At 40.1% G+C, this 24749-nt stretch overlaps 1 protein-coding gene across 3 annotated transcripts in view; it reads right to left on the bottom strand.

The window, feature by feature from the left end:
• EXO1 (exonuclease 1) overlaps positions 1-24749 on the bottom strand; it is a 129757-nt gene that overhangs the window by 64353 nt on the left and 40655 nt on the right. For all 3 annotated transcript variants that reach the window (XM_033937251.1, XM_033937249.1, XM_033937250.1), the window contains exons 5-7: positions 24376-24513; positions 14718-14930; positions 7097-7284 (exon numbers count right to left, since the gene is read on the bottom strand). In XM_033937251.1, coding sequence (XP_033793142.1) covers positions 7097-7284; positions 14718-14930; positions 24376-24513 — 539 coding nt within the window. The remainder of the gene's footprint in view (positions 1-7096; positions 7285-14717; positions 14931-24375; positions 24514-24749) is intronic.

The raw sequence follows: 24749 nt of genomic DNA, 5'->3' as shown, positions 1-24749 counted from the left end.
TTTTGATACTAACTACATGACTAAGACGTAATGGAAACATAAGTCTCCATTCTAGCCAAAACCATTCTGGGATATTTACATTGGGCTCTGGGAGGATCCAATACATACCTTGACGTAAAATATAGGCTTGATGATACCTATAGAAGTTGGGAAAGTTTACCCCTCCCTCCGCAATTGGTCTTTGTAGTGACACTAAAGCAACTCTGGGATTTTTCCCAAGCCAAATAAATTTTGTCAATATTTTATTTAATTTTTTATAAAAAGAATTTTGGAAGAAAATTGGTATCATTCCCATTTGGTAACAGACTACAGGTAATATCATCATTTTAACAGTTTGTATTCTTCCCCACCAAGATAAGTGTAAAGGGTTCCATTGCTCACACATCTCTGTTATTTTTTGTAATAAATTTTTTTCATTAATTTTCATTGTGTCATCTATATTTTTTGTAATCCAAATTCCAAGATATTTAATAGCATCCTCCTTCCAAACAAAAGAGAATGATTTAAATAAACCTTTTGTACAATGTATATTTAATGGAAGTACTTCTGATTTGTTCCAGTTTATTTTATATCCTGAAAATTTTCCAAATTTTTCAATTAGTTCAAGTAAATGTGGAATGGTAGATTCTGGGTTCCTCAAATATAATAATAAATCATCAGCATAAGCTGATATTTTATATTCTTTATCTGAATGAGGTATACCTTGTATCTCCTTTACTTGTTGGATTGCTAATATTAAGGGTTCTAAAACTATATCAAACAGTAAAGGAGACAAAGGACAACCTTGTCTAACTCCTCTTTGTAGATTGAATTTTTCTGAAAACATATTATTAATGTATAATCTAGCAGAAGGGGAGCTATATAATGTTTGTATCATTTGTGTGAATCCAGGACCTATACCAAACCATTCCATTGCTTGATACATAAATGTCCATTCTATTCTATCAAAAGCCTTTTCTGCATCTAAAGATACAGCAAAAGTGGGCTCGTTCATTTTCTTTGTTAAGTATAACATATGGAATGCTAGTCTAGTGTTATGAGATGAATGTCTTTGAGCAACAAATCCTGTTTGAGACATACTTATAATATGTGGGAGAGCTTTAGCCAATCTTAACGCAAGGATTTTTGCTAATAATTTTCCATCTACATTTATTAAAGAGATTGGTCTATAGTTTGATACCAAAGTGGGATCTTTATTTGGCTTTGGCAAAACTATTGTTAATGATTCTGCCATAGTGCCATTTGTACAACCTTTATTAAGTTGATATTGAATAAGATTTAATAAATAGGGTAATAAAAAGTTTTGAAATGTTTTATAAAATTCAACTGTATAACCATCACCACCTGGAGCGGATCCAACTCTAAGGGATTTCAAAGCTGTTTCTAATTCTTTTAGTGATATTGGTTCTTCCATACTTCGTTTTATATGTTCAGGAACTTTTGGACCCTCTAATAAATTTAAGAATTCTAAACCTTCCTTTTCTTTATTTAAATAAGTCTCGGAAGAATAAAGAGATTTATAGAATTTTAGAAATTGTTTTAAGATTGGATCAATTTGTGTAAGTGTTTCACCATTTTCATCTTTTATAGCAATTATTTTTGTTTTCTTTTTTTTCACTTTTAGATAATTTGCCAGTATTCTTCCCGACTTATTTGAGTTTCCATAATACAGTGCCTGCTGTGCAAATAAATCTTTTCTTATCATTTTTGATGATATTTCATTGTATTTACATTTGAGTTTTAACAGTTCTTGTTGTATAGAATATTCCCATTTTTTTATTAGTTTTAATTCTAAATTTTTAATTTCTTTTTCTAAATTAGAGTATTGTTTTTTATTTTGTTTGTTAAGATAAGCCGAATAAGAAATGATTTGTCCTCTTATTGATGCTTTAAATGCATCCCATAATATTTCTCTAGAGATCTCATCTTTATCATTTACTTGAAAAAAATCTTTCATTTTTATTTGAAAATTTTCACAAAATATTGGATCAGCAAGCAATGTATTATCAAACTTCCATATTGGTCTATTTGTATTTTGATCTGTGATCTTAATTTCAATCCATACCCCACCATGATCAGATAAAATAATTGGATCAATGGCAGCTTTTGTTACTTGATGTGCTAGGTGTTTTGATATAAAAATATAATCTATTCTTGAAAAGGAATTGTGAACATGAGAACAGAATGAAAATTCCCGTCCATTAAAATGAAGTATTCGCCAAATATCTATTAAATCACAAGTTTGTATTAAATTATCTAATCCCATTGATTTCATATATCTACTTGGGTTTTTGTCCAATAGAGGATCCATAACAGCATTAAAATCCCCAGCTACTATTAGATTTGAAGTAGCCAGTGGCAATATCAGTTGTTGAAGAGTTTTAAAAAATTCATTTTGGTTCGAATTAGGGGCGTATATATTAATCAACGTCATGGTAGTATTTCCCAGATTCATTTCCACAATTATCCATCTTCCATTAATATCTGTTGCCTTTAATTTGAATGTAGCAGTACATTTTTTATTTACCAGAATAGCAACACCTGCTTTTTTCCTTGTAGCTGATGAGAAAAAACAATGTTTGACCCAACCTCCTTGTAGTTTACTAGATTCAATATTTGAGAGGTGGGTCTCTTGTATAAAGCATAAATCCGCATTTTGCCTTTTTAAAAATAGTAGAGCTTTTTTCCTTTTTATCATATGATTTAGACCATTAACATTTAAGGATATTATTTTAAGATCCATTTATGTATTTTTGATATATTTTCCTTAAAATTATATGAATTGTTTTTCTTAATTTTTTCCCCCAGTATTTAAAATATTTTAGAATGTACACTTTTTCTTTTTTTTCCCATTTTCCATTATATTTTCCCATTCCCTTCCCTCCCTTCCCTCCCTTCCCTCCCCATTTTAGTATGACCACTTGGATACGCATTTTGAGGTTAGGTGTATATAACTCCTACAAGCTATTAAAATATATAAATTTATTTACTACTATTATTATTTATTTTATTTTATTTTTTTTTTTTAATTATATTTCTCCATTTAGAGATGTTTTAATTTATTTTATTTCATTATAAATTCCCAATGTATAAATTATTTTTTTTTGAGTTTTTTATTATTATGTTTTGGTTTGTATTGTATAATAAAATAATTGTTTTCTAACAGTAAGTTCTAAGTGGTTTCAAGAAATGTTTTCATTTTTAAATAATAAGTATAATTTATATTATTTCCCTTTTCTTTAAGGAAATTATTGCATATGACAACAATGTATACCACTAATTCAGTTATATATGAATTAATTCAAAATGATATATAGTTGTAATTGAAATATTATAACTTATATTTTTAAGGCTTAGGTATATGTTTGAAGGCAGTCACAAAGGATGAACAGATTTCTCCTCAGTCCAACCTTCAGGAGATTACCTTTAACTTTTTCCCTTCAAAATAGTCATTAGTTACATTTTAGAATATCAAATCAAAGAGTAGGAAACTATTATGTCCAGAAGAGCATTCCTTTTCTTTTCTTTTCAGAGCAAGCTGTGGCAATAACATCTCTGAGTGTCTGTTACTGTCTTGGTCGTCGTCACAAATCGTATCTTGGTTTTGTAAAAAGGGTTTAACAAACAAATGACATTCCGGTAATATCAGGAAATTATTCTCAGTTTTCACAATCCTCCTGTCTTATTTTGCGTCTCAAGTTTTTCTTGTCCATTGTTATTTCAGTCAATTTTCAATCTATATCCATTTCATTTCTTTGTCTTTGATCCAATCCTTCGTTTGTCTCATGTTCGTTCATATCTTATCTCTCATCAGCATGGCAAGATTGCATGTTGGATCCTTTTGACATAGAATCAATTTCGTTGTTTAGAATATTCCTGTAGTTTAAATCACAGTTCTATGTTCTTCTATTTCCTTTCAGTTGGATTTGAAAGATCTGTTTCTGTATCGAACTTTACATTTGTATTCCATATTTAATCTTTATGTTTTATTAATTTAAACATAATTATAAATATAAACACAAATATATTATTCGATAATAAGTTCTTGTTTAAGAGGACATTGGCTGTTCATATTGATCAAGGAAATCTTGAAGTTTTGTAGGATCTGAAAAATTTTGAGTCTTGTTAGCAATGGTAATTTTCATTACTGCTGGATACAGAAGGCCATATCTAGCCCCTAGAGCTCGCAGTTGGGGTCTCATGTCCAGGAATTGTTTTCTTCGTAGTGCAGTCTCTTTTGCAAAGTCAGGAACAATGTGGATTCTTGCATCCTGACATTTTAGGTTTTTGTTTTCCTTTGCTAGCTGGCAGATTTCTACTGCTTGTTGGTGTCTCAAAAGTTTAAATATTAAAGTTCTTGGTCTTGATTGAAGGTTTTTATTCTGTGTTGGTATTCTGTGCGCTCTTTCTATTTCTAATGCAGATTTGAATTTTAAAGGTAGTATTTTAGGTAGAAATTGTTCCAGGAATGTTATAGGTTCATTTTTTTCTACCCCTTCCGGAATTCCGATGATCCTTAAATTATTCCTTCTTTCTCTATTTCGGCTGTCTTCCAAGTCTCTTTTAATTTCTTCAACTTCTTTCCATATTATTTTAGATTTTCTCATGTCTGTATTTAGTTGTTCTGTATTGTTTTCTAGATCATTTATTTTATTTTCAACTATATCAACTCTTTTGGTGAGAATTGCAGCATCTTCAATTGCTTTTTTTAGTTTTTTATTGCTGTCTAATACTATTTCTTTAATTTGTCTCAATTCTTCCATGACGTCGGGGCTTTCATCTGATGGCAACGGAACTTTTGAGGGTGTGTTATTTGGTTCTGGTTTTGATCTTTTATTGCTGCTACCAATACCGGAACCACTTGCTTCTGCATCATTTTTGTTTTGTTTTTTAGATGTCATCTTCTTTTATTCTTTTCTTCTCTTTATTACAGCTTATCTTCACTGTCTCTTGGTATCAGTTTCAATATTTTGTCTCTTATCTTTTTTGTTTTGAGTGTTCTATTTATGATGAGTGGATTTCTTTCAGGATTTGTTTCTATATTTTTTAAAATTTTTCTTTTTCCAGCCTTTTTTTTTTTTTTTCCTTCTTTTCTCCTTTCTTGATTATCTGTCTCAATCTTTTATTAGAACAGACTCAAAACTTTTTTTTTTCAATATTCTTAGGGCAACTGTCAGTTATTTGTCTCAAGTTCTATTGCTGTGAGTAAAAAAAAAAAAAAAAAATGTCAGTAGTTCTTCTCTCTGTTTCTCTTCCTTCAAGCCTTATCTCAGCTTTTTATGAAGGCAATAATATTCAAATTAGCAACCTTTCTTTCCTTAATTTTTAGATATTGCTGTTTAATCTTTTACAGATTTATTTTTTTTAAATCTGTTAGTCACTTTTTTTTTTGTTGACACTTTGCATCAGCGCTGAAAATTCAGTAATCCTTTTTTCTTGCTTTCCTCTTATGAGCCCAATCGCAGCCCCTACTAAGGAGAGCAGTAATCCTTTCAGTATTTTTGAAATATATGTATAAGTATATATTTTTATCAGTTTCCAGCGCCTCTCAATTCTTCGATATTATTTTTAGGTTAAAAACCGTTGGTCTTTTATACTGTCATCTTTCTCACAGCCCAAGAACAAACAAACAATCTTTTATATCGGACTCTTTTCAATTTCAGAAGAGGAGAGGAGATGACATTATGTTATATTAGTCATTCACAATTTTTTTTTAATTTGGCAGCAAGGAAATAGATTTAAAAAAAAACCGTTGTCAAGTTTTATAGCTAACTTTACTTCATCTCCGGCAGAGGAGAGCTATTTTAAAACAGCTTATCTCCACAGCACGACAGGCACAACCTCCTCATTTATTATTTATAAAGAAGAAATTTTCAAGCTTGTTGTTAGGTAGCTCACCAGCAGTTTCAAACTTCGTCAATCTCCTGCTTTTTACACTTCAATTCTCAGACTTTAAAAACGGCACTTTCACTTTGATTTTTTCGTCTTCAAACGTCTCTCCGTCTCTGTTGAGGATGCAGATTTCAATTTATCACACCATCAAGATCATGGGAAATAAATTTTTTTGTAGTAAATTTCGTAAAATAAGCTTGTTTGTACGGAGCTTCGCCTTCACCCGACCGTCATCATTCGCGTCCAAGCCACGCCCCTTGGAACTCGAACTATAACTACATGATGTAAGGTTGTTTTCAGACCCCCGAGAAGGTGCTATTCTGTGTTGAAACAATTGTAATATCTTTTTATGAATAAATGTTGATATGGATTCAGAGTGGAAGCATCTGTCTATCGCTACTTTCCTGCTTGCCTGAATCTCTGGCATCCCTGCCTGATGAAATCTGTAAAGGCCTCATTGAGGGCAAATATCTTTGCTCTTGCTCTGATATTTCTCTAGTGTTTGATTACTATACATCTATCTTCTTGATACATGGACCGATTACAGTACTGGCACAGAAGTGCTTGCCTAGTTCCAATCTTATTTGAATCAGTCTCTAATTTAGTCAAGATAGCAAGGAACATTACAGAACCCTGTATCTTTGGTTCTTTTCAATGTATACATGCACCAGCTTTGTAATATTCCACATCACTGTAACATGGGCTTTCAATATGTGTCAATGATGTTTCTGTACTATTTTCATCAGGTACTGGTTTCTCTTCTGAGCTACTTTCTAACTGCTATTGTGTTAAAACTCAATGGCTGGCACCAAACAGCACAAAAGACAACAAAAAGAGGCTCTGGAGATGTCACAACCAACTTATAAAAGACTTGTATCCAAGTTGGTTGTGACATCTCCAGAGCCTCTTTTTGTTAATCTTTCTATAGTAGCCCGAGGCTTGGTTTTTTCTTTTCTCACCAAACAGCACAGCCATTAACTATCGCAATCTAAAACTGTTGCCCTTGCAATTTAATTAATAAGATGAAGTTAATTAATGGCAGTCTACTAACAGATATTACTATTCCAGTAGAGAATGACATTCATTAAATTACCAACTTGAACACAAAATTGCAGCAAGACATTGACAGCCAGATCAAAGACAAACATCTCATCTTAACATCATACTTTGCATGCTGAATGTTTATAATACACGAAAAGGATACCGTCCTGCATAATCAAGTGTTTGTGGATCAATATCGCTGGGATAGGGATTCAAGGGAACAAGTTCTCTTTTTAAAGGGTCAAAGACTAGTTGGTACAGGAAAGTGTTATTGGCTCGTACAAATCCCTCTAAGTACTCCTCAGGTACAACTATATTCATTTTCAAGTACTGTCCAATCTTCTTAATGACCTGTCAACACAAAGTTTAAAAAAATCCCATAAGATAGCAGAAACATCTTTAAAACAGAGATATATTTAAGCTTTTTTATTCTATAAAATATTGCTTCTTCAAAACAGAACATAATAGATGACAGCAAAAAGAAGATAAAGCTGACCATGAATTCCTTTTCATATTGCCAAGGATATTTCTTAGCAGCCAGTCATAAAATGGGACCTGTATGATATTTCTCCTTATCTAGAACAGTTTTTTATTCACTCTTTCATTTATGGTTTATTTAGTACTTTATATACTTGAATATAAACCGAGGCAACCTTTCTTTTTCTTCTAAAAAGGGGGCTATAACACTTCCGACTTCCAATCTGGTCATGTCCCATGTGGGGCATGTAGGCATTGTCAATTTTCTAAGAATACCAACAGTGTCCACATCCCTAACGTTAACATTAATTTTGAATTACGACTCAAGACCAATTGCAATTCAGCACAAGTGGTTTATGGGATTTTCTGCCCCTGTCGCAAACTTTATATTGGACAGACCAAGAGAGCGGTGAAGATTCGCATTGCAGAACAATTGAGCTGCATCAGGACTAACAAAATTGACTCTCCTTTAGTTGAACATTGGGGCCAAGCAAATCACATGTTAACGGAGTTGAAGTTTGTGTGCTAAAACAGTTTTGCTCTAGGAATGGAGGTGACACATCTCAGCTCCTCACTTACCATGAGCAGCGATTGATTTTTGCATGGGGAACGGTCATCCCCCATGGAGTTAATAGGGAAATCGAGTGGCTAGTGGCAAGTTGATAAAGATTTTCTGTGTATAGTTTTTTTTTTTGATTCTGCATTTCAATCACCGGGCTTTCCTTGTTGATCACTCCAGCTGGGATGCTTATGTCAGGTTTTCGCTGGCATTTAAATCTTGTTGCTCCCATGAGTGGTCACGTGGTTTGGTCTGGCGGTTATTGCACCGCTGAGCTTGGGAGTGCGTAGTCTCTGCTCTCCACCTGGTAAGAAAGTCTAAGAAGTTTATTGATTATTTGATTCAAGCTAATTTTGATACAAGTTTTTGAGCTTGGGTGCTTTTTGCTTAACATTTGTTTTTGTGTGTTTTTGCATTTCCAGTGTTTCCTTCCTCTTGAGAAAGATTCCTTTGAAATATGATCTGTGTCGAGGAAGCAGGGTTTGGATTCGTTGCCTACGCGTGGATTATATGAACTTTGAATTTTTATTGACTTATTTCTTCATTATTTTGTTATTTTTTTTTTTTATTTTGAACTATAAATTTTGCATTTCACTACGGATTTTGGGGAAATCTGGGAACACACACATTTTTTTGCCAGCTGGTTAAGGATGTCATTGCACTTCATGTTTTAGTGCCCCCCTGTCTTGGAAACTGCAAGAGCCTGTAAAGATCTATTGGATAAGTAATTTATTTTTTACACCTTTAGCTTTTACAGTATCTGCTATGAGTATATCCTCAATGGAGGTAGGGAGGGCTTGTGCAATGGTGTAAGGAGTTGAACATCTTCCTGCCTTCCAGTGGCATTCATGGATGTTCACGTCACTGAACACATATTAATTTAATTTGTGATTATGTTTATTTATATTCTCTTGGGTTGGGATATATTCTTCTATTTTGAGAATTTAGTTATTTATATTTTCTCTCTTTTATTTTCTTTTTGGATTAACTTAGAGAATGGCATGGTGACCCTTTACCGCAGCTAACCACGGGTGACCGCAGTAAAATCACAGGAGGAGATAAAATTTATATCTGTTCACCGCTGGCATGGGGACAAACCTTTTCACCGCTCTGTGGAGCATTAAAAAGCTTTGTTTTCGCAGGGAACCCCATCTATCATAGCTCCCCGATATCCCACCATCGCAGTACAGTAGCTCCAGGCCCTTCCCTTATGGGTCCAGCAATTCCAGCCCACCTCCCCCACCCCGCTCGTGGGTCCTGCAGCTCCAGTTGGCTTCCCTTCCTCCATGCCACTGGTGCATACCTTGTAGAGTGAATCAACTTCCTTTTCTCGCAAAGAAAGTAAGTTGTGTCATAAGGAGGAACCCAGCAGAGGGAAGGCCACGAGCATCGTCGAGCAAGCCTGTGTTCGATGGCTCGCTCTACAATGTTTGTGGCAGCGGCAGGGAGGGAAGCCATCTGGCCCCGCAATCTAGTGTTTCCCGATTCGCCTCCTGGTGTCACTTTAAAAACTAATTACGGCCAGTGGAGGATCGCTGGTGCACGTTCCCTCTTCCGCTTTAAGAACCCAGAGATTAAAGTTGAATGTTTTCTGAACTAGAAATGAAGCGTAGATTCCATCATCTTTGGGATAAGAAATACCTGAGTAGAACCCCTAATTTACTGAGAAGGGGATAGTAGCTCCTCGACATATAGTTGTAGCACAGCCTCTATGTCCCGAAGAAGCTAAAAGTGGACTCTTCTGGATAATTTGACGGTATATCGACAAAATGAAAAACAGTAACCATCTTTGATGATTGAAAGAACTCACAGGTTGGTTGTTATCAATACCTATGCTGTGATAAAAATGAAGATGACATCCCTTTGGTAAGGAAGTGGCTAAGAAGGAAAAAACAGCAGGTATGCTTGACCTAATACCCAGAAGAAATGAGGCCTGAGCTTTTTGAGTGGTATGTTTTGCTTCTTGTGCAATGGCAGTCCAGAAGCATATCACCCCTAATGCGAATAAGAATGCTTAGCAGAATGCTTCAATGTATGAGATGTAGACCTTGGTCTTTTCAAAGTTGTCCATCTTTGTGTGGCCGTCTCTATAGAATCACCAAAAAGCTCTTCCCTGAAACATGGGATTTTGACTAATATATTTTGGAGATGGATGTCTATATCAGAGATTCTTTCTCATAGCTATTGACATAGCAGATGCTCTAGATGACAACTCAAAAGCATCAGAGGCTGACCTTGTTACATACTTTCTGTGTCTGTAAAAAAGGTTGAATATTTTACTGATATTCTGCAAGATGCTCAGACAGACTATATTGCCTATTTTTATTTATTTTTTATTCACTTTTTTTCTATACCGTTCTCCCAGGGGAGCTCAGAACGGTTTTACATGAATTATTCAGGTACTCAAGCGGGCTCACAATCTACCTAATGTCACATACTTTCGCTGTTGTTCTGTTATTCTGTTATTGCTTAAGTCAGGCAATTTCGTCCCCAGTTGTTTGAAATACAGACATGTAAAAAGGCATGTATAAGGCTCCTGCTTGCCAGCATAGGCCACAGTACAGCCTTCATGCTTTGTAAGTGCTGTATAAGCCCTGTAAGGCATGTATAAGGGCTCCTGCTCACCAGCAAAGGACATAGTACAGCCTTCATGCCCTGTAAGCACTATCTCCCCCCTGAAGCTGCCGCTGTCAGGATGCCTCCCTGCCTCTATCTTTACGCCCACTGCACAACCCTCCACCCCCGAAGCTGACCTGCTCCATCCAACCCCCAGCAGAAACTCTGTTGCAGGAAATGGCCATGGCCGTGTACAAAAAAAGCAGGGAAATGGACCCTGAGCTTATAGTGCTTTATGTTTCCAATAGAAAACCGCCCGTTATCCCTGAGGAAACCATGTTTTGAGTGGCGCAACGGGCCCCGTCGGACCGAAAGAATGCATGAATGAAAAGCAGCAGTTTTTCAGGGCTTACACGAGTCATAGCAGTTTGGCTTGGTGCTAACAAATGATCAAGCGCACTGTTTAAGATAAGTAACTTTTGCTCTTAAAAGAGTTTGTTATGATTCTTTATCAGAATAACAGAACAACAGCGAAAGTATGTGACAATCAAAAATAGTGGCAAAAAGATGGCATTTTTTTAACAATCAATAATTGATTGACGAATGAAATGTATATGATGAAATTGAAGAAGAAATAATTTAATGAGAAAGAATAGCTTAAAAATAAAAAAGCCAAAAAGTTTTTTTTTTTAAAGTATTTATAGAAAAAAAAAATTTAAACTGATATTTAAAGTAAAAATATTTAAACTGTGGTAGACACTAGTGCTGCCCGATTCATGATTCGAATCAGTTCACCGATTCACTTCGGGTGAATCGATTCGAATCAATTTAACACAACAAAAAATCGGTTTCCTGATTTGGTTGACCCTCCCCCCTCGCCCCTTAAAGCAGGAGCGGCAGCGCTGCTCTTGCTGGCCGGCCGCTTCCGCACCTGCTTTAGAGGGCGAGGGGGGAAGGTCAGTTGGGAAATGCTGCTATCCGGCTTACCCCCTCGGCGTCCGTTTCCCTCCCCTGGCATCCGTTTCCCTCCCCTGGCGTTCGGCTTCCACCCCTGGCCTCCCCGCACCGTTTACCATTGAGGAACAGCCTGCAGATAAGATTGCGATGCTAGCGATCTTTTCACTGCTTCGAAGCTGTTTCCTCCATGATCTTGCCTCTGACGTCGGAGGAGGGGAGGGACTGCAGTAGAGGAAAAGCTCCGAAGCAGTGCAAAGATCACTAGCATCGCAATCTTATCTGCAGGCTGTTCCTCAACGGTAAACGGTGCGGGGAGGCCAGGGGGGAAGCCGGCCATCAGTGGGAGGCCAGGGGGAACACGCCGCCTTCCGAGGGGGGGTGAGCAGTCCTTCGGGGCGGGGGGTGGGACAGGCCATCAGGGTGAACAGGCATGCAGGCCTTCCGAGGTGGGATGCAGGCCTTTAAGGGGCGGGGAACAGGCCTTCAAGGGGGGGGAAGACAGGCCTTCAAGGGGGGGGAAGACAGGCCTTCAAGGGGGGGGAAGACAGGCCATCAAGGGGGGGGAAGACAGGCCTTCAAGGGGGGGGAACAGGCCTTCAGGTGTGGGATGCAGGCCTTCAGGTGTGGGATGCAGGCCTTTAGGCGTTGGATGCAGGTCTTTAAGGGGGGAGACAGGCCTTCAAGGGGGGGGGAGACAGGCCTTCAAGGGGGGGGACAGGCCTTTAGAGGTGGGATGCAGGCCTTTAGAGGTGGGATGCAGGCCTTTAAGGGGGGGAGACAAGCCTTCAAAGGGGGGGAGACAAGCCTTCAAAGGGGGGGAGACAAGCCTTCAAAGGGGGGGGAGACAAGCCTTCAAAGGGGGGGAGACAAGCCTTCAAAGGGGGGGGAGACAAGCCTTCAGGGGTGGGATGCAGGCCTTCAGGGGTGGGATGCAGGCCTTCAGGGGTGGGATGCAGGCCTTCAGGGGTGGGATGCAGGCCTTTAGGGGTGGGACAAGCCTTCAAAGGGGGGGGAGACAGGCCTTCAAGGGGGGATACAGGCCTTCAAGGGGGGGAGACAGGCCTTCAGGTGTGGGATGTAGGCCTTTAGGGGTGGGATGCAGGCCTTTAGGGGTGGGATGCAGGCCTTTAGGGGTGGGATGCAGGCCTTTAAGGGGGGGACAAGCCTTCAAAGGGGGGGGGGACGAGCCTTCAGGGGTGGGATGCAGGCCTTTAAGGGGGGACAGGCCTTTAAGGGGGGAGAGACAGGCATTCAAGGGAGGGGGACAGGCCTTCAAGGGGGAAACAGTCCTTCAAGGATGGTGGCACAGGACTTCAGGGGGGACAGACCTTCAGGGAAGGGGGATCCTGGTGTAGAAGTACACGGAGGGAGGGAGGGAAGGGGGGGTTCAAAGAGACATGCATATGCTGGACTTTGGGGGTGGGAAGAAATAATGGGTCTAAAAATAGAGGAGGAGAGAGATGACACAAAGGATGGTGTGGAGCGGGGAAGGGGAATAGAGATACTGGATGGGAGGATAGTTGGGAAGAAAAAGGGAGAGATGGTGGACCCTGGGGTGGTGGGGAAGGAGGGAGAGATGCTGGATGAAAGGGTGGTTGAGAAAATATGAATCTGTGGATGGAGACGAAAAAAGGAAAGATACCAGACCTCCGGGGGGAGGGGGGGGAGGGAAGGGAAATGGAAGAGGAGGACAGAGATGGCAGATGGACGGTTAGCACGGAGAAAGAAGAAAGTAGTAGACCCTGGCAAGCAAGTTATTAAGAAGACAACCAGAGCCTGGGACCAACAAGATTTGAATATTGACCAGACAACAAAAGGTAGAAAAAATACTTTTATTTTCTGTTTTGTGATTACAGTATGTCAGATTTGAAAAGTGTATCCTGCCAGAGCTGGTGTAAGACCTCAAATGTGAGCTAGGATTTAACAGAGAGAGGAAAAGTCCTTCTTGTTTTTTTTATTTTGTTTAGACCACAGCGCCAGTGTGGTTAGGAGAAGCCAAAGGGGGTGAAGAAGCTATAAAATAAACCCACCAGGATGTTTGAAAAATACACCCAATTGGGTAGGAAAATCGAATCGAATCAAAAAACCAATTCAATAGGCTAAATCGAATCAAAATTTTTTTCCTGAATCGGGCAGCACTAGTAGACACAGCATTAATAGTGAAGGTGTTGTCAATGAAAGAAAACCATCACCACGTTAATCAAAGGTGACAATCTTTATGATTCTTTGAGTGGTGCTCTGAGACATTTCCTTCACTTTTATAGCACTTCAGTGGTTTACTTTGTGAGCACCTTTTAGATTGGCAGTAAACTGTAATTTTTCACAGCTTATTGTGAGTCTCCACTTATCTTCAGCAGGGTGGCTGAAACAGGTTCCCAAAGGATACACCTGCCAGCTGCATATTTAAAATCTGCTCCTCTCTACGCAGGCAGAGTAGACCCTTATCAAAAGGGATTTCTGATTTCACAAAAAAGACTGCGACTAGAGTGAAAAATTGCAAAATTATTGCAAAATAAATAAACAAAGTAGATCAGAAAACACCTTTCATGCTTGCCTGTAGAAAGAGAAACTAAAGGGGGCAGCAGACTCCTGGGAGAAGGAGGAAGTTTCAAAAGCTGTGATTGACATCTTTCTGCAGTATGCTCGCAAGAATGGACAGAGTACATTGAGGTTCAGTATACTATTCCTATTGCACTGGAAAAATGATTTATGTACGAGTAAAAAGCAAAATACAAATCTCAGAAGATAAGGAGACCCCCCCACACACACACATACATACTGTACATTTGCTTATTAGTTTCCTATCCTGCAGAATTCTTTGCTGGGCTGCCCTCATAAATGATAAATATGAATGCAGTTTTACACATCTGTTGGGTCAGCTAGTATCATTCTTACTCATACTTATTTGTGCTAAATCTCACAGCTACAAAGCCACATTTAAGAAAATCTAGTTTTACTATGTGAAACAGGTGTCGACAGAATGTGTAGGATCTGTAAAAATTATAAATTCAGCCTACAACAGATTCTGATGTCATAATATAAAACACTATCATAGAACAAGTCAAGGGTTTTGCAAGTGGGGATATACAAATTAGTTCTCTGATAAAGATGTTTATTATAAGTGGAATTTGTGGGATGCAAAAAGAGGAGGTCTTCATTGACAGTTTTCCTGAAGTTAATTGAATATGGATTTAAAAACAGCTGTTCATTGATATATTAAGAAATAATAAATTACCTTTATAATATCTGGATTGGTTGTCATTCTGAGCAGTTTGCATGCCTTGGCTAATCCAATACCATGGATTGAGGGAAGATAATCACATCCTGAGAGAATGCACATGTAACGAAATTTTTCTTCTGTAAATACATCCCCAAGCTGTTTGCACATTCCAAATCGGGCTTGATCAATTTCCAGTCCATTTCCAAATTTGTCCATCTTTAAAATCACCTTCAAATTAAAAAAAAAAAAAAAAAAAAGTTGCAGTTAGTCAAAAAGCCTATGTTGTACAATTTACTAGGCATGTAGAATAAGATGTTATAGGATTAGTCTGTAGCAACTAGGGAAGCAGAATCAAATAAATGTCAGTAAAATAGGACAATTCTTAGGGCAGTATACAAGTTGTACTATATCTATAGCATATGTACAGAGGCAAAAAAAAAAACCAAACAAACCACAGACATGCCAGAAAATAAGAGAAGCCTGTATACTTGATCATAGTCCCACTACCCATTCTGTTCTAGAGCTATAAACGAGCACTTGTTAGGATGCTAAGTCATGCTACTTAAATAATAATCTTTATTCATTAAGCAAAACTACATCACAAGTCCACATCAAGAAGGATCAATACCAATCTTATGTCTAAAAAAAAAATCTATAAAACTCTTGACAATCAGGATCTAGAAAACAGGAATTATAATCACATTTTAAACCCTATATTTTACCAAAACCTAATAAAATCAAATCAAAACCTACTTGGCCAAGTAACATTATTATGACCACTGTCTACCTCTGATGTCAGGGACGCACAGCTATTGAATAAATGCGTGCGTCCCATACAGACTTTCTGGGTATAAAAGGTAAGATGTTAGCAAGTTGCCAACATAGCAACTGTGGCCGTCATGGGGAAAAGTGTGATTTATCAGACATTGAAAAAAGGCTTGATCATCGGCTACTGGGCCAAGGGCAGCAGCATTTCAGAAACGGCAGTCTTTGAACGGTTCACGGGTTGCTGTGGTTAAAGTGTATCATGAATGGGCATATGGAACCTTTTCAATGACCCAATATGGTAACTGTTGGGCAGCCCGAGCCATCGATGCAAGGGGTGAACACTGGCTGAGCAGGGTGGTGCAGGCTAATTGTCACGCTACTGTGGAGCAACTCACTGTCCAAACAAACCAGGGGGCTTCTAGATGTGTGTTCAAAATGACAGTGCAGCGAACCCTGTTGCAAATGGGGCTTCAGAACAGACGGCTGGTGACCGCATCCATTGTCATAAGGGTTCATTGCAAAAGATGGATGCAGTTTGCACAGGAGAACTGACATTGAGCTTGCACCGACTGGCAGAGCGTTGCTGTCTCCAATGAGTCGCATTTTGAGCTCAGTCAAATGGATGGACGTTGGCATGTCAGGTGTGAAATCGCCAAAAATAAACACCCAGCAACCACTATTTACATGTACACAAGCTGATTGCAGCAGCATAGTAACATAGTAGATGACGGCAGATAAAGACCCGAATGGTCCATCCAGTCTGCCCAACCTGATTCAATTTAAAAATTTTTTTTTTTTTTCTTCTTAGCTATTTCTGGGCGAGAATCCAAAGCTTTACCCGGTACTGTGCTTGGGTTCCAACTGCCGAAATCTCTGTTAAGACTTACTCCAGCCCATCTACACCCTCCCAGCCATTGAAGCCCTCCCCTGCCCATCCTCCACCAAGGCCATACACAGACACAGACCGTACAAGTCTGCCCAGTAACTGGCCTAGTTCAATCTTTAATATTATTTTCTGATTCTAAATCTTCTGTGTTCATCCCACGCTTCTTTGAACTCAGTCACAGTTTTACTCTCCACCACCTCTCCCGGGAGCGCATTCCAGGCATCCACCACCCTCTCCGTAAAGTAGAATTTCCTAACATTGCCCCTGAATCTACCACCCCTCAACCTCAAATTATGTCCTCTGGTTTTACCATTTTCCTTTCTCTGGAAAAGATTTTGTTCTACGTTAATACCCTTTAAGTATTTGAACGTCTGAATCATATCTCCCCTGTCTCTCCTTTCCTCTAGGGTATACATATTCAGGGCTTCCAGTCTCTCCTCATATGTCTTCTGGTGCAAGCCTCCTATCATTTTCGTCGCCCTCCTCTGGACCGCCTCAAGTCTTCTTACGTCTTTCGCCAGATACGGTCTCCAAAACTGAACACAATACTCCAAGTGGGGCCTCACCAATGACCTGTACAGGGGCATCAACACCTTCTTTCTTCTACTGACTACGCCTCTCTTTATACAGCCCAGAATCCTTCTGGCAGCAGCCACTGCCTTGTCACACTGTTTTTTCGCCTTTAGATCTTCGGACACTATCACCCCGAGGTCCCTCTCCCCGTCCGTGCATATCAGCTTCTCTCCTCCCAGCATATACGGTTCCTTCCTATTATTAATCCCCAAATGCATTACTCTGCATTTCTTTGCATTGAATTTTAGTTGCCAGGCATTAGACCATTCCTCTAACTTTTGCAGATCCTTTTTCATATTTTCCACTCCCTCTTCGGTGTCTACTCTGTTACAAATCTTGGTATCATCTGCAAAAAGGCACACTTTTCCTTCTAACCCTTCAGCAATGTCACTTACATACATATTGAACAGGATTGGCCCCAGCACCGAACCCTGAGGGACTCCACTAGTCGCCTTTCCTTCCTTCGAGCGACTTCCATTAACCACCACCCTCTGGCGTCTGTCCGACAGCCAGTTTCTGACCCAGTTCACCACTTTGGGTCCTAACTTTAGCCCTTCAAGTTTGTTCAACAGCCTCCTATGAGGAACTGTATCAAAGGCTTTGCTGAAATCCAAATAAATTACATCTAGCATATGTCCTCGATCCAGCTCTCTGGTCACCCAATCAAAAAATTCAATCAGGTTCGTTTGGCACGATTTACCTTTTGTAAAGCCATGTTGCCTCGGATCCTGTAACCCATTAGATTCAAGGAAATACACTATCCTTTCTTTCAGCAACACTTCCATTATTTTTCCAACAACTGAAGTGAGGCTCACCGGCCTGTAGTTTCCTGCTTCATCCCTGTGACCACTTTTATGAATAGGGACCACATCCGCTCTCCTCCAATCCCCAGGAATCACTCCCGTCTCCAGAGATTTGTTGAACAAGTCTTTAATAGGACTCGCCAGAACCTCTCTGAGTTCCCTTAGTATCCTGGGATGGATCCCGTCTGGTCCCATCGCTTTGTCCACCTTCAGTTTTTCAAGTTGCTCATAAACACCCTCCTCCGTGAACGGCGCAGAATCTACTCCATTTTCTCGTGTAACTTTGCCGGACAATCTCGGTCCTTCTCCAGGATTTTCTTCTGTGAACACAGAACAGAAGTATTTGTTTAGCACATTTGCTTTCTCCTCATCACTCTCCACATATTTGTTCCCAGCATCTTTTAGCCTAGCAATTCCATTTTTTATCTTCCTCCTTTCACTAATATATCTGAAAAAATTTTTATCTCCCTTTTTTACATTTTTAGCCATTTGTTCTTCCGCCTGTGCCTTCGCCAAACGTATCTCTCTCTTGGCTTCTTTCAGTTTCACCCTGTAGTCCTTTCTGCTCTCCTCTTCTTGGGTTTTTTTATATTTCATGAACGCCAACTCTTTCGCCTTTATTTTCTCAGCCACTAGGTTGGAGAACCATATCGGCTTCCTTTTTCTTTTGTTTTTATTGATTTTCTTCACATAAAGGTCCGTAGCCATTTTTATCGCTCCTTTCAGCTTAGACCACTGTCTTTCCACTTCTCTTATGTCCTCCCATCCTAACAGCTCTTTCTTCAGGTACTTTCCCATTGCATTAAAGTCCGTACGTTTGAAATCTAGGACTTTAAGTATCGTGCGGCCGCTCTCCACTTTAGCCGTTATATCAAACCAAACCGTTTGATGATCGCTACTACCCAGGTGAGCACCCACTCGAACATTAGAGATACTCTCTCCATTTGTGAGGACCAGATCCAATATCGCTTTTTCCCTTGTGGGTTCCGTCACCATTTGTCTGAGCAGAGCCTCTTGAAAGGCATCCACAATCTCCCTACTTCTTTCCGATTCCGCAGACGGAACATTCCAGTCCGCATCCGGCAGGTTGAAATCTCCCAACAGCAGAACCTCCTCTTTCCTTCCAAACTTTTGGATATCCACAATCAGATCCTTATCAATTTGCTGCGATTGAGTCGGAGGTCTGTAGACTACACCCACGTAGATAGAAGTTCCATCTTCTCTTTTCAGAGCAATCCATATCGCTTCTTCCTCTCCCCAGGTCCCTTGCATTTCGGTCGCTTGGATATTGATCTTTACATAGAGAGCTACTCCTCCACCTTTATGACCATCTCTGTCCTTCCTAAAAAGATTATATCCCGGTATGTTTGCATCCCATCCATGTGATTCACTGAACCATGTCTCTGTGATAGCAACAATATCTAGATCTGCCTCTAATATCAGGGCTTGCAGATCATGAACTTTGTTGCTTAGACTGCGAGCATTTGTGGTCATCGCTTTCCAGCTATTTTTCAGCGATAATCTCCTTCTTCGTATGGATTTTTGTGTCGTTTCACTTTCCGTTGCAATACTAAGAAATGAGTTGCTGATATTGCTTATGTTGCAGCCTTTACTACTATCACATCTTTTCTTTTGCCGGGGGTGGTCTTTATAATTGTCCTTCGTACATACACCACCCCCACCTTCTAGTTTAAATGCCTGGAAAAATATTGTCTAAATTTCTCTGCAAGGTTTCTTTTTCCTGCTGTAGTAATATGTAGCCCATCAGTGCAATATAGCTTCTTGTCCTTCCATGTATTTCCCCATCCTCCTATGTACCTGAAGCCTTCTTGATGACACCAGGCTCTGAGCCATCTATTAAAGTCCTCTGTGTTTTTCACTCTTTGCTCTCCTTTTCCATATGCAGGCAGTATTTCAGAAAAAGCTAAAGTCTTTACAAAAGGTTTCACGCCCTCACCAAGCTCCCGAAAAGCTTTCTGTGCTGCAAGTGTGGAGTTGTTGGCCAGCGTCATGGTCTGGGAAATGTTATGGTCTGGGTCCCTTGATACCTCTGGAAGGCACTCTCAACTCTCTCCATCCTTGCTGATCAAGTATACCCATACAAGTTGACGGTCTTTCCTATGGCCGATGGGATCTTTCAACAGGACAATGTGACACGCCATATCACCAGAATTGTTTGCAAGTGGTTCGCAGGGCATGGCCAAGACTTCTAGCTATTTCCCTGGCCTCCGAATTCCCCAGATCTTAACCCAAATTGAGCACCAATATGTTCGATTGGATCCACCATCATGCACCAGCCACCAACTGTCGGACCACTGCAGTCTGCATTGCTCCAGATACCTCTAGAAACCACTCAGCATCTTACTGAGTCACATTCACAGCATCTGGTTGCTGTCCATGCTGCCAGAGACGGTTATTCTGGATATTAGCAGGTGGTCAATATAATGTATTTATTAATCAGTTCTTTATCCAAAATAAATCTTTCTAATTGAGAAGAATCCCAAACATCATATTACTAGAATAATTAACCAAACATTTGCAAGGAAATTTTAGGAAGAGAATACTACCCACAGCTAAAGTCTTAGACTTCAGCTGTAGGAATGACTGCCTCCTTTTTTGAGTTGGTCTAGATCAGGGGTTCCCAACCCTGTCCTGGAGGACCACCAGGCCAATCGGGTTTTCAGGCTAGCCCTAATGAATATGCATGAGAGAAATTTGCATATAGTGCGAGTGACAGGCATGCAGACCTGCACCATGGATATTCGTTAGGGCTAGCCTGAAAACCTGATTGGCCTAGTGGACCTCCAGGACAGGGTTGGGAACCACTGGTCTAGATAGATCAGGAAACATATACCATTTGGCCAAAAGAAGGTCTTGCCTCTTTGGAAAATACGACTTCAAGATCTTCTTTTTCTGTTCCTCTGAAGGAAGGAGACTAAGGGGCAGATTCTCAAAACTAAAATCTGCCTTTAAGGTGTTCACTAAACTGGTTCCAGCCAGTTTAGCGTGCATGTATTTTAGCTGCAGATTATCAAAACGGCTTACCAAGGTCTTTTACAAGTTTTCTAGCAGTCTCCAATACTGCCATGCAAATATAGTACACGAGGTCATTAATATTAAAATGATCACTCCGAGCAATTCTCTACAATGCTGAGTGATTCTCTAACCTCGTTGTGCCACATTTGTAGCCAAAATTTGCCAACAGGTATGAGCTGTCGTTGCCTTACTTTCTGATCAGTGCCTGGGCGCTGACTGGCTCAGGGTCCGATAGAAAATGAGAAATTAGGTTCTTACCTGCTAATTTTCTTTCTTTTAGCCTGTAGAATGGTATAGTCTTTACGAATGGATTATATGCCTCACTGTTACCAGCAGGTGGAGACTGAGAACAAACTTGTATAACAGGATAGCTTCCCCCCTAGCAATCCAGTCTGCCGAATAGCCAAACAGAACCTAAGAAAGACTTCAACTGAAAACAGTAAAACATACTCGAAGTGTAAAAACAAAAAATAACTTATAAACTACTGTTGGAAAATGTGTAGAACTTAATCCTGGTATAGAAAACATCCCCACAGCTCACCAGCTAAGCTATAGCCGCTGTTCTTACTTCTCCCCGGCCCTAGAAAAATACTAGAACCCGCAGAAAACACAAAATCTGCACGCAAGCAAAATAAAAACCTGTAATCACCGCATAAAGACAGATAGGGTGGGGGACTACCAGTCTACAAGCTAACAGAAAGAAAATTAGCAGGTAAGAACCTAATTTCTCCTTCTGTATCGCCTGGCATAATCCTTATGAATGGGACGTATCAAAACAGTACCCATCAAGGGTGGGACCCTCGAAGAGCAGACACTAGAACATGTTCACCAAATACCGTGTCCCGACGCGCTTGAACATCTACACGGTAGTGTCTGACAAAGGAATGCAGAGAAGACTAAACTGCAGCCTTGCAAATATCCACTGGAGGCACCAGAGAAGACTAAGCCCAAGAAGCTGCTTGACCCCTAGTGGAATGAGCCTTGAGAAATTCTGGAACAGACTTTTTCTTCAGAAGATAAGTGGAAGCAATAGTCTCCTTGATCCAACGCACAATAGTAGCCTTAGAAGCACCATCCCCCTTACGAGGACCTGCTAGAAGGACAAAGAGATGATCTGATTTCCTGATCTCCTGGGTCCTCTGCACATAAGAGAAGGACCCGACCGACATCCAACTTGCGCAACTGTCTCTGCTCAAAAGAGCCCTCCTGGCTACCCAACACCGGGAGGACCACTGCCTGATTGACATGAAAAGGAGAAACTACCTTTGGCAGAAAGGAAGGAACAGGCCTCAAGATAACCTGTTCCCTAGAAAACTCCAAGAAGGGAGCCCTACAAGAGAAAGCCTGTAGCTCAGAAACACATCTAGATTGTTGGCGGTATATAAGAATAAAGTTATTATTATTATTATTATCTAGCAGAAGTAATGGCCACCAAGAAGACCGCTTTAAGAGCAAGGTCTTTCAAAGAACAGTCGCCCAACGGTTAAAAAAATGGGCACACTAGAACTGACAGTGTCTCTTCTAAAAGCTCTTTATGGTTTACTGCCTAACTACCTCAACAATCAGTTCACATTTGCCAGACCTGGACAATTTACTAAACCTCAAACATTCTTCGCCTTTCCCTCAATAAAAGTAATACCCATAAGAGATTCATCCACAGACCAAGCAGCCTCCAAAAACCCCAAATGGAGCCAGCCGGTCAGAACATCAACCTCTTACATGCACTTCAGAAAACTCCTAAAAATGCTCCTCTTTCCCAAACAAGATGACCCACCTTAAATTTTTCCATGAAAAGACTTCTAACCCACTGACTCTTATTCCACACTGTTGATCTAAGACTATGAATATTCGTATTTATTTATTTCCCTCCTTATAAAACCCTGCTTAACCTCCCTCTTTGTTATCTATATAATCAGTCCTTTCTCCATTTCTATAGATTGCTGACTCTTCTTAGTCACTTTTCCTGTAAACTGCCTCGAACTGAAAGGCTTTCGCGGTATATAAAGATTTGTTATGTTATTCCACAACCTAGGAACAAAGTGGTAATTGTGTTCTGGCAAATCCAGAACATTTTTGAATTTTTTACATAGTATTAATTTTCTTTGGGGGAACTTGCACTGATAGCGAGTCTTCCAGTTTTTGAAAAGCGCATCCTTTATAATTCTATGAAGGGGTACTGTGATACTCTCTCTAGGAGGGGAGTCATAATCTAACAAGGTTCTTACTCCATTTCAAATTTAAAGGATATTGTCTGAGTCATTTCACCGACAAACCCTGGTCTGGAGACTTATGCCTTTCAGGTGGTAGAAAGGACTCAGAAAGTATGCCATAGGACTCCTGTGGATCCTGTGTCATCTCCCAAGAAAGGCCCAAATTGTACTCTTCAAAGTACTGCTCTCGGAAAGCACATGAAAGAGTGTGTCAGCTCTGCATGGAGGAGGCAGGGTTGTCATCTGACCAGGAAAGAGCTCCTTCATTGATGTCAATCATGTGTCAGTCGGGTACATGCTGCTTCCAACAGTCAATGTGGAGCCAGAGTATGGGGCCTCTCCTGTGGCTGATTCTCCATAGCATCCTCGGGCTGAAAGCAAATGTCAGGCTGGAAGGCAGTGTTTACACTTTAAAAACTTTTTCTCAACCAAAATAGATTTAAGAACATAAGAATAGTCATACTATGTCAGATCAATGGGTCCATCTAGCCAAATATCCTGTTTCCACAGTGGTCAATCCTGGTCACAAGTACCTGGCACAACCCAAATAAGAGCAACATTCCATGCTACTGAACCCAGGGCAAGCGCTGGCTTCTCCCATGTTTGTCTCAATAGCAGACTATGGACTTTTCATCCAGGAACTTGTCAAAACCTTTTTTAGTGTAAATCATGTTTTATTGTGTCAAAACCTTTTTTAAACCCATCTACGAGAATTCGCGGGAGTCAGTCAAGAAGCCGCTCAGTGCCGAGCAGGAGTACCAAAGTGCTATCCTGCTCGTTGCTGCTCAGTGGGAGAAGAATCTGGATCTCGCAACAGCCACCACTGACTGGGTTAGCAGTGGGGCAGGAGCACGGAAAGCTTACTCCTGCCTGCTGCACCTCTAGACCACCAGGGATCAGCAGAAGAGGTAGGAGGACAGGGCAGGAGAGAGGGGGGTACAGAGTGCAGAGCCTAGGAGGGGGGCTGAGTGCTGTGCCTAACAGGGGAGAGAGGGAAGGGGCTGGGTGCAGTGCCTGGCAGGGAGGGGGATGGGTGCAGAGCCTGACAGGGCAGGGAACTTGAATATTTGGCCGCCCGACTTATATTCAAGTCAAACATTTTTCCTCCTTTTTGGGGGAAAATGGGGGTCTCAACTTATATTCGGATCGACTTACATTTGAGTATATATGGTAGTTTTAAAAGTATTTTTTTGTAATTTTGAGTGTCCCTCAGTCTCTGTAATTTTTGATGGGAGTAAAAAAAAAAAAAAAAAAAAGATTGATTCAATTGTACCCATTCTATACCACTCCTCTAAATGCAAGTACTAAACCATTCCTGAAACAGTCTTGATTATTTACTAGAATGCTGCATTTCTATGTCATGAGCTCAGTGGTGCCCAAGATTTTTAGTTACATACCTTTTTACATCCAAATGCTAAAAGATCAGAGTCCTCTGTTATTATGGCCTGTGCTATGCCGACCTTGTTAAGGTATGCTAGCTGAGAATCTGCCTCATAGGGAGCAACAATACAATCAATTCCCTGGGCTCGTACAACCTGTATGAAAAATAAAATAACATTTTAAAAAACAACCCAGTTGTTAAGGTGAAGATAACTTGTATCTATGCATATAATCTGTAACATCTGTTCTTACTACATCTAAGTTGATGAAATATTAAATTAGACATTAGAACTATCAAAATGGAAACTTCAAGACCAAATTCACCCTCTCCCCTTTTACAAAAGCATAGTGCGGTTCCTATGAGTGTAGGAGCTGTTACTGCTGCAGCCGG

This window comes from Geotrypetes seraphini, chromosome 3, assembly GCF_902459505.1.
Source record: "Geotrypetes seraphini chromosome 3, aGeoSer1.1, whole genome shotgun sequence".
Classification (NCBI taxonomy): Eukaryota; Metazoa; Chordata; class Amphibia; order Gymnophiona; family Dermophiidae; genus Geotrypetes; species Geotrypetes seraphini.
Note: the sequence above shows the minus strand (reverse complement) of the source record. Positions and strands in the feature narration are given on the sequence as shown.